Source organism: Alosa alosa, chromosome 2 (genome assembly GCF_017589495.1).
Source record: "Alosa alosa isolate M-15738 ecotype Scorff River chromosome 2, AALO_Geno_1.1, whole genome shotgun sequence".
In the NCBI taxonomy this organism is placed as follows: Eukaryota; Metazoa; Chordata; class Actinopteri; order Clupeiformes; family Clupeidae; genus Alosa; species Alosa alosa.
In genome coordinates this window covers 20,927,577-20,938,517 of record NC_063190.1, presented here as the reverse complement: position 1 = coordinate 20,938,517, position 10,941 = coordinate 20,927,577, and the positions used below count along the sequence as shown (strand labels likewise).

The 10,941-nt window shown below is 48.4% G+C and overlaps 1 protein-coding gene across 7 annotated transcripts in view; it reads right to left on the bottom strand.

The window, feature by feature from the left end:
• The window catches only part of acaca (acetyl-CoA carboxylase alpha), a 51,450-nt gene that overhangs the window by 2,182 nt on the left and 38,327 nt on the right, over positions 1-10,941 (bottom strand). For all 7 annotated transcript variants that reach the window (XM_048237870.1, XM_048237868.1, XM_048237869.1 and 4 more), the window contains 10 exons: positions 8,666-8,809; positions 8,288-8,408; positions 6,693-6,789; positions 5,441-5,537; positions 5,124-5,259; positions 4,619-4,796; positions 4,335-4,447; positions 3,137-3,291; positions 1,878-2,048; positions 179-315 (listed from right to left, as the gene is read on the bottom strand). In XM_048237870.1, coding sequence (XP_048093827.1) covers positions 179-315; positions 1,878-2,048; positions 3,137-3,291; positions 4,335-4,447; positions 4,619-4,796; positions 5,124-5,259; positions 5,441-5,537; positions 6,693-6,789; positions 8,288-8,408; positions 8,666-8,809 — 1,349 coding nt within the window. The remainder of the gene's footprint in view (positions 1-178; positions 316-1,877; positions 2,049-3,136; positions 3,292-4,334; positions 4,448-4,618; positions 4,797-5,123; positions 5,260-5,440; positions 5,538-6,692; positions 6,790-8,287; positions 8,409-8,665; positions 8,810-10,941) is intronic.

The following is a 10,941-nucleotide window of genomic DNA, read 5'->3' as shown; positions in this document are numbered from 1 at the left end:
GATTTCCTTTGAGAGCCCAAACATACAGTACACTGTTGTATTTGTGTGTGCGCCTATTGTAAATGTATGCATTGGCTGCGCCGCGCCGCACTGTGCTGCGGGGCCCATGAGGAGGCCCTCGATGCTGAGTGTGGCGTGGAGTGGAGTGGCGGGCGGGGCCAGGCGAGGCCTCTCGTACCTGCGGATCTGTTTGAGGATGTGGTCCCTGCGGATGTACTTGATGTTCTCGTCGATGACGGAGCGCGCGCCTTCCTCCTCTGCCAGCTGCTTCTCTAGCCAGTCCACCACCTCCTCGTTGCTGTCCCACAAATAAGCCTAGAGAGAGGGAGAGGGACAGGGACAGAGAGAGACAGAGAGAAAGAGAAGGGGCGTTGAGAGGACAAGAGAAGGAGGAACGTGAGGACAACTCCGTCGTCGAGGTGATTTTTTTTTCTCCCGCCGTTGCTACCGCCTCGGGCTCCACGGGATGATTTGGTGGCGTGATCAGACACACCTCCCTCCTTCCTTCCTCCCTTTAACTTCAACTTGACACCTGCCTTCAGCCCCTTACACCACCCCTGGTCAAGCACTCACACATAAACAAAAAAAAACAAAAACAAAACAAAAAAATTGTGTTTGGCTCTTGGGATGGAGCCCTTCAATTGAGATCTCGCTGATCTTTAAACAAAGTGTGAAGAGGCGGCTTAGTAGGCCGAGGCCGTTTACCGCTCTCCCGCCTTCCCTCGCTCACAAAAAAAGAAAAAAAAAGAAAAGAGTCTGCGCTTGAAGTCCGCGGGAACGTTTAATGCCCTTATTAATCATTTTTAATCCGTTTGCTTTTAATTAAGAAACAGCATGTTGCTCTCCTATCTGCACATGCCAGGGTGCAGATTAATTGTGGCTTAAGATAGCCGCCCCTGATTGGAGTAATGTATTAGCGAGCCAGACGCCCATATTCTAAAGATACTTCAGCAGGGGCCTTGGGGCGCTTGGCTGGGCTCCAGGTCCTTCTTCAGCCCCCTCTTTTGATAGGAGTGTGTGTGTGTGCATGTGTGGTGGGGAGAACAATGTCATCGGTTGGGATGGGGGTTGAATTTTGATCTTTTCTTTATTGACCAACTCCCTATAGCTCGGCAGGAGTGGCTGTGCCCAAGGACATCATCTGAACGCAGCAGACCTGCCTGCCCGCCCGCCCGCCTGCAGCAGTGTGCCTGTGTGTGTGTGTGTGTGTTCCCAGACGAGTACAGACTGATTTGCATGAAATGGTGGTGTGATAACTACAGCTCAGTTCAGCCCTTTGGAGTCCTCACCACAAAAAATGTCTTCAAAATCTAGAATGTTTAAAAAAATATCTCAAGAGAGATATATATATATATATATATAGATATAGATATAGATATAGATATAGATATAGATATAGATATAGATATAGATATAGATATAGATATATATATCTATATATATATATATATATATATATATATATATATATATCTTGAGAAAATCTTTTTTTTCTTTTATTCAAAAATGATCAAAATGCTCAGGATTTCACACATACAAAGCAGGCCATTTTACATACTTTGTCAAAATACATACAGTACTGTATGTAGAACATTGCATGCTGATACTCATGATCCTACAGCTTCTAATAAATGCCAACTCATACTGGTGATGCGGATCAGAGGAGCCTGTTCTAGTTGGCAATTGCTCTGAAAAGCCCTGTGGAGATGGGTGTATCTGTATTGCTGTGTCTGTGTCTGTGTCTGTGTGTTTGTGTGTGTGTGTGTGTGTGTGTGTGTGTGTGTGTGTGTGTGTGTGTGTGTGTGTGTGTGTGTGTGTGTGTGTGTGTGTGTGTGTGTGTGTGTGTGTAAGGAGGGGGGAGGGGTTTGGCGTTTTACCTTGACGGCCCCCTCTGCCTCCACAAACCAGCGTCGGAGCATGGCCTGAATCTGACCGTCTGTCAGCTCACTATTGGCCGACTGGATCTTCCTCTTGACCGTGTCCTCCAGCAGCAGCCGCCGCAGACGCCAGTAGAAGAACTGCCGTGACGTCCGCCATTCTAGAATGTCCTGCATGAGAGCATGGATGCTTCAGTACGAACCACACTTCAATTGGACTTTTGTGTTCAGTGACCATGAGGAGGACATTCAGTTGCCTCTATAATATAAGCACTATGCCTTTATTCAAAGATCTGTTTGGTCAGACATCTGTGTGCACTGAATACACATAGCGTTTATATACCCATTCAAATCCCTGCCACACACACTAAGAGCGCTTTCATACCTATTTTGTTCCGAATCACAGGCTGAATTGACAGTTTTTCGCCATTGTTCCCTGGGTTCGTTTGTGTTCACATGGCAGCATTTATATCGGAACAAATAATATAACAAACCCACGTGAGATTAAACGTTGGTCTACAAACAAACCCACGTGTGATTAAATTGTTCCTTGGGTGACATTTGACAGCTGAAGATACTATCCCGCAGTCACCTAACCCCATATTTAATGTAGGCTAGCCTATTAAGAGCTCCGTGTGTGTATGTGTGTGTGTGAGAGTCCAAAGTCTAGGCTTCTCCCACCCTCACGTTTTCGAAAGTAACACTGGTAGCCTGTCTTGAATGTTTCAAGACATTCGCTTAAAATTCAAAACATAGGCTAGCTAGATATATAGTCTGTTAAAAGTGGAATAAACTTGTAGCCTAATGTGTAGGCCTACAAAAATGTAAGCACCAGCGAGTTGTTCAGCTACAACGGGCCGATTGCTTTCTCACTGCAAACAAACCGCTATAGAGTTCAATTAAAAACGACCCGAGACCACCTCCTTCAAGGGGTCTCAGTCCGCAGTCAGTTTGTTCCGAAACAGAGTGCAATTGCTGCTTTCACATTTACCCAATCAAACCGATTTTTGAGGGAAACGCTCCACGTTCCGATTCAAATAGCCAGGTGTGAAAGCGCTCTAACACACATGCGCGCACACACACACACACACACACACACACACACACACACACACACACACACAGACAAACGCACGCACGCACACGAACACACACACACACACACACACACACACACACACACACACACACACACACACTGTGTACAAGGAGTGCAGGTGTGTCTCAGTGTCTGCTCTGAGGCCCTCAGACTGACTGACCGTGATGACGCCCTTCTCCTGCATGCGTCCAGGTGTGTCGTGGAGGTCGGCGAACTGCACTGCCACCTGGTGGTAGATGGGCAGCAGAAACTCCTCCCGCTCCTTCAGCTTGCCCTCCAGCTCTTTGCGGTCAGCGGCGTTCAGCTCGGGGGTTCCTGTCAGCACACACACACACACACACACACACACACACACACAAACAAAAACAAATAAACAAAATCAATAATCATAGTTCAGGCCACTAAAGACTGCTAAGAAAGGGGTCTGTATATTTCACTGCTGGATTAACTACGCCTTTTAACCCCAACAATGGACCAGTGATCCTGAGAGAAAAGGGGGGCGAAAAGAAAATTAAAATCACGGAGGGCATCAACACTGGGAGTTACTGAGCGCAACCACACTCACGCAGAACAGCACCAGGCTACCTGCACAGCCCAAAATGCTGAAGAGATCTATAGTCTGGGGGTGGAGCACCTCAGCTGAGAGTTTGGCCCAGCCTGACTGGAAGTGGGTGGGCTTGTGCGTTTGGGGTGGGGGCTAATCCAGTGTGAGCTTGAGGCTTTCTGGAGCCCGGGGTGCATGCGGTGTGTGTGTGTGTGTGTGTGTGTGTGTGTATTGAGGGGGTTTCCTTGTCAGCCAGAGGATTGATTTCTGTCAAAGCCAATCAGGCGGGTTGGACCGGGCGGCTGGACCCGCGGCTATGCTGGCCTCTCCTCAGCTGGCGGGGGGAAATCAATGGTGGTGGTGAGGGGGTAGGCTGGCGTGCGACCGGCCGATTGATCCGAGACGCTGCTGATTGACACCTCTCCCCCAGGAAGGGCGGCAGGAATGACACAATCAGTGGCAGATAATGGGCCCCCGAGTCACGGGATTATGCCCCCACACACACACACACACACACACACACACACAACACACAAAGAGATAACGCCACGACCATCACTGGACAGAGAAGGACACATGGGGAGGAGGAGGGCAGCAGGATATAGCCAGGGACCTACTTTAAGTAGAAATAACACGCTAATAAAACCTTTGCTTGTTTGAAGAAAAAAATATTTCACACTGTGCTGGTCTTTCTGAAGCTGAATTAAAACAATACCCGCCTTTCATGCAGGATGTTTCATTTCATGTAAACCATATTCTTAAAAGAAAGAAAGAGAGAGAGAGAGAGAGAGAGAGAGAGAGAGAGAAACCTCACCAAGTTTCTCGGCCAGGCCCATGTAGACAGGGTCCACCCGCCTCATAGTCTTGACCAGGTCCTTCCTCCTGAACTTGATCTCCACTGTGCCCTCTGGTTCCAGCACCCCACCACTGTCAAAGGAGACCACCACACCAGTAAGAACATAAACAAAAACAAACAAGCAAAAAGACAATTGTGTGTGTGCGTGTGTCTAAATGTGACGTAAGCATAAACGAAGAAGTCTATTTTTCCCTCCACTGGCCACTGATGATAAATGGGGTGATCTGGACAGTGAGTCTCACCGGCTATCCTTGTCGGCGTACATCTCCATGTGGCGCTGGTTGATGGTGGGGTCGATCACCACCCAGGAGCCGCCCCTCAGCTCGGCCTGCGGCGGAATGTAGACCAGCACCGGCTGCCGGTACTCCCTCAGGCCGTCCACTATGTAGGCGCCGAACTTCAGCACCTGGTCATACATGTCTGGAGACAAGAGGAGTATATAGATGACGTGTTATTATTTTCCGATGCGCAGAGCATTTCAGAATAGGAAAGTAGTGAAATATCAAACAGATGAGAAAACACAACAATGAGCAACGGCAACAAGGACACAGCCACATGTTCTTTTAATTCACTGCAAAGGCATTTAGAATCTGTCCATGTATGGTCTGTCCATGACCTTGATGATTCATACATGACTAATGAATAAGAACAGCACACGCGCACACACATGCACACACCGAGAGACACTTCTCCACACACACACACACACACACACACACACACACACACACACACACACACACACACCTTTCATGCCCCCAGAGAAGCCTCGCCAGTTGGCAAACACCATGAGTGGCAGCCCCTCGCGGTTCAGGTCTTTTATGGCTTGCGCCGTCTTAAAGGCCGAGTCCGGGAACCACACCTGGCCAGCCTGCTGGATGATCTGAAATGGAGAAGAGAGCCATTATAAAAACACCACCACCACAGCTACCACCACCAGCACCACCACCACAGCTACCACCACCAGCACCACCACGGCTGCCACCACCCCCCAGCTTTGGCCAAGGCTCCGTGGAGAGGAACATGTTTGCTCGGCCGTGCGGGTGAAGCGGCGAGGAGCTTACCTTGGCCTCAGAGTCCAGATTAGCCGGATCTGCAGGGATGGACAGCTCCACCGATCTGGTTTCCACGGCAACCACTCCGGTGGGTATTCCACCGAGTCTGTAGCCAGGGAACGAGGACGTGATTACTGTTGTGATATTTACTATGACGGGTCACAGAGAGGCATTACTACTGTTGTGGGGTAAATATAAATTGAACATACATTTTTGTGTGTGTGTGTGTGTGTGTGTGTGTGTGTGTGTGTGTGTGTGTGTGTGTGTGTGTGTGTGTGTGTGTGTGTGTGTGTGTGTGTGTGTGTGTGTGTGTGTGTGTGTGTGTGTGTGTGTGTGTGTGTGTGTGTGTGTGTGTGTGTGTGTGTGTGTGTGTGTGTGTGCGGCGTATGCAGGCATATGCAGCATGTGAAAAATATAGGTATATGCAATAGTGGTAGGTAATATCGGTGTAGGGGATTGGGGAGTGTTGAAGGAACCTTTTGTAAGAAATGTATTTCAATTAATCATAAAATGGCCCTGATAAGTCACTAGACATTAAGAAATAATGTTTATTTCAAATACTTATATTATTATGTTTGATTCAAATATCACTGACAACAGTAGTCCGGCCAGGATATTGTCATTTAAAAAGTGAAGTTGCAGCCCTCAACTGATGTTGATGTTTTTTTTTTGGTCATGTCATGTTGTGTTTTGGCCTGATACGCCACCCTCCACCTATCTATTAATCAGTAGTGTTTCGGCATCCGTGTTGGCAACCTCGAGTCAGGGGGGAGGGGGAGGGGATACACCGCTCTACAGTAATTTGAAAGTGATTGCAGTACCAGTTTTGGCCACAATCTTACATATGGTTCCTTTAAATCAGGAGTTCATTCTGGCCCAGGTTGCTTCAGAATCAACGGGGTCAAAGGTGGGTGGGGGGGGTAGGGGTGGCTTGGGTCAATGAGAGTTAATGGTGATTGAGTCTAATGGATTTTCAGGAGAATCTCTTCACTTTCAACTTCATTGGCTGGGTTTCTGTGAAGCTATATGATCAGTTTTATTGCAGGCAAGGAATTAGAGACATTCATATAAAAGTGTGCATGTACATATGCGTGTATACCAGGGATTATGTGTGAATGTGGGTTTGTGAGCAAATAGTATGTGTGTATATCACAGAGTATAAGTATGTGCACATATATGTGTGTGTGTCGTGTGTGTAAGACTGTCAGTGACAAAAGCATGACAACTGGTGAGAGGATGACGGCGCCATAGTCATGCCTACCTGGCCCTGCCCACTACAACACTCTGTGCCCACGGCTGCATGATTTCCAAGAAAGAGCCGTGGTCAAAGAATCCACTCACCCAGGCTCCCTTAGAGTCTACAAGACACACACACACACAGAGTTAGAGAAGGCTGAGGAAAAAGAAAAGGCAGAAAAGCTTGGTGGCAGGAGAGGAAGAAGAGGAGTGGAGGGGAGGAGAAATGAATGAGTTGCCTTTTGGCCCGTGCTGGCAGTGTGCGTGCGGTGGCGATAAAAATCATCTGCATACGGCGTCGCCTGCAAGTGCGACACATCAGACGCGGAGAAATAAACAATCTGTGGGAGCGAAACTGGCACCTCTCTCTCTATCGGCTGGCTACAGCCTGTTCCCTGTCACCCGGCACGCAGCTCAGCTGAACAGAGCTGAGGCGGCGCGGCAGAGGCTGAAGCTGCTGTGTGGGCTTTATGGGGGTCTCTCTCTCGCTCTCTCGCTCTCTCTCTCTCTCTCTCTCTCCATGGAGGCAGCGGCCGGGTGATGAATGAGGAGGGAGAAAAAGGAGCGGAGCGCGGCAGAGAGAAAGATAAAAAAGAGAAGGAGGGAGGGCAAGAAAGAGGAGAGTGAGAGAAAGGAGGGAGGGCAAGAAAGAGGAGAGTGAGAGAAAGGGAGGGAGGGCAGGAGAGAGGGAGGCATGGAGGGGGAGAGAGAGAGAGGAGGGTGGGGGTGGGTGAAGCGATAGAGCGAGTAGTGAAAAGGGGGAGGGAGGGAGAGAGGGAGGGAGGGAGAGCAGCGGAGGGAGAGTGAGTATGAGAGCCAATGAGAGAGGGGTTACAATTCAATTGCACCCACAGCACTTCTGGAGCTGAGCCGTCTGGTCCAGCATTATCTCTGCTGTGGGTCCAGGAGACTGCACGCAGGCCAGCATCCCCCACCCCACACACACGCAGACTACTACTGACTAGAGACTACAGACTACTACTGACTACAGACTAGTACTGACTACAGACTACAGACTACTACTGACTACTAACTACAGACTACTACTGACTACAGACTAGTACTGACTAGAGACTACAGACTACTACTGACTAGAGATTACAGACTACTACTGACTACTAACTACAGACTACTACTGACTACAGACTAGTACTGACTAGAGACTACAGACTACTACTGACTAGAGATTACAGACTACTAACTACAGACTACTACTGACTACTGACTACAGACTACTGACTACTACTGACTACTGACTAGAGACTACTACTTACTACTGACTACAGACTAGTACTGACTAGAGACTACTAACTACAGACTACTACTGACTACAGACTACTACTGACTAGAGACTACTACTTACTACTGACTACAGACTACTACTGACTACAGACTACTACTTACTACTGACTACAGACTACTACTTACTACTGACTAGAGTGCCTCAGCATCACACAGGCTAGTTCCCAAACACAACACTGAGAGAGGAAAGAAGGAAATGAAGAGAGAGAAGATAGAAAGGAAAGAAAAGAGAGAGGAGAAAGAATGAAAGATGGAGAAGAAAGAGCAAGAAGAAAAAGACTCCAACCCTGACGCCCTCTGAGAGGACATGAGACTCACTTTGATTGGGCCTCCCTGCCAGCATCCAGCGCGGGTCGTAGGGGGCTTTGGTTGGCACAAACTCCACCAGACGGTCAATGGGGTCTTTGGCACTGAGAATGGGCACTGGACTTGAGGTGCACTGTAAACACACACACACACGCACACATCAATAAGCGCTACAAAGCAATGAAGCACAAACATCACAGATTCACTTGACCATTGCTTTAAATCACAGCTAAACTCTTCAAGGATTTAAAGCTAGCTCGTACTCATTAAACATTACAAATGATTTACATTACATCCAGAGACATGTTGTTCATAGCGCTGGACATCCGTGTGTTAAGAGTGTGTGTGTGTAGGGTTGCATGCGGTGCAGTGGCAGGCCTGACGTATTACCTTGGGCATGTACGAGAGCCAGTGCAGTAGCGTGTAGACGCCCTCAAAGTCATCACACACCGTGCTGTGGGTCACTCCGTTGTTGTGCATAATCTGGACACCGCCCAGCTGGTTGTTGGACGTGTACACCTCCCGACCCAGCACCTGCGAGACAGGAAGCGGACAGAATGTTAGGCTACATCATTCAGACCAGCAAACTCTAGTGAAAAAGGTGACAACATACAAAGCCCTATTCACTTCAACTACCCTGGTTAACATAGAAACGGTGACTGCCAAAAGGTGAAAAGTTTGCAGATGTGATCATTTCCTGTTTAGCTCCGTTTGGTGGTACTGTGTATAGTATGAGTTAGCAGGGGCTGCAGCAACAGAAGAGGTTGTCCAGGAATGGCCATATTTCTCACTCGGCAGACGTTAGCCCTCAGTGTTATGGCTGACGATGGAGTGTAGTGTCACCAACGCTCCGGGGCTGCGGGTCGATCTTATCACACACACACACACACACAAAAGAGAGCTGGCCACCATGTCAATACTACAGTCGATGGGTTGTTAAAGCTCAGAGTGTCAGTCAGTGGCCTAGGGAGGGCTGCGGGCTGCAGGCTGCTTATTTATGCCCTCTAGAGGGGTATCAATAAACAGCTCCTCTCCTGCTGCCTCCCATCACACACACACACACACACACACACACACACACACACACACACACACACACACACACACACACACACACACACACACACACACACACACACACACACACACACACACACACAGGCAGAAGATGGTGTATACTGCATAGCACACAGAGATAACAATGCAAATACGTTTGTAGGAGTCCACCAGATATGGATGCCCATCTATTTTAAGTCCAGGATGGTCACAGAGCCATTTTATGTTGGTCTGAGAAGTCTGTCAAGGCCGGAGTTAACGCAAACACAACTGAAGCATTCTGTTAGTGTATAGCCTTAATTTATCCCATATAAACAAACAAACAAACAAACAAACACTCAAAAAGCTGAAACGGCAAGCTGGCTGAGGAAAAACTGGATGTCTTGTTTTCCTCTTACTTCGAAAGAGCTAGGCTCTAGTGATTGAGTACTGGTGAAGGAAAGAAACATTGACTAGCACTTTGTCATTTATCAAGTGGGTTTTAAGTATGTTCTCTCCTTTCTTGCCCAAGCAGCTCAAACTGTTATCAGTGCTGTGCAGACTTTCAGATTTCACTCGCCCCCTCCTCTTCCTTTCAAACACTCAAGCTTAAAGTATATTATTAAAAGAGCTTAATAGAACTTGGTCTACTCACAACCTGTTAGGGCCAGCATATTGTTTAACACAAACCTAAACCTTGAGAACTTCCCTCGCAACTGAAGCTGACTGGATAAATACTAGTACGCTTGAACCATTTAGAACATCCTTGCCTTCACCCCCTAACCCCCCCCATTCAAATGTATGCCTTTGTTTGACCTCACTCGACCATCAGAGGATACATTCATCTGTGTCTTTCACATGTGCAATTAAAAGACTCCGCAGAATGGAGAGTCTTTCTATCAGCGCTTCACAAGTAGGGCTGGGTGATATGGCTGAAAACTGTATGGAGAGCCTTTCTATCAGCGCTTCACAAGCACCTGGATGAAAAACAATACATTCCTGCTGGCTGAGTGGACTGTGTGTTCAGCCCAGTGAGGAGGGACTAGAGGTAGCTCAGCTCAGCTCAGACCAGTTCAGCTAGTCTACGCTTCCCAAAAGCTGGCAGTGGCCATTACCCAATTCACCTCTCTCAATGGCTGGCTACAGGACTGGGATGGACTGGGACTGAGGGGTCTGAGTCTGAGTCATGTGTGTGCGTGCGTGTGTGTGTGTGTGTATGTATCCCCCTCCTGCCTGTTGTGTGTGCTCGGCACCCATCACTCCAGCACCATGTGGCTATTACAGGCGTGCCCGTCTCTCAGCAGCAAATCTCAACCGGCTCTCCTGAAGCTGTCGGCGCTGCCTGCGGCTGTGCCACACTCTGCAGTCACCTTGACAGGCGGCTGGCTGCACCGCATCCGCGCTCCCCCACCTCTCCGTCTCTCGCTCTCCTGCTCTCTCCTTCTCTAGCTTTCTCTCTCTCTTTCTCTCCATCCACTCTTGTGCTGTGCTTTTCACTCTTCTCTCTCATTCTCCCTGTATTTTTCTCTCTGTGTAAGCTATTCTCCTCTCTCTCCGTCTCACACTTTCACACTCTCCTTCTCTTGAATCTATCCACCCACCCCCCTCTATCCATCTCTCTCATTCTTCTG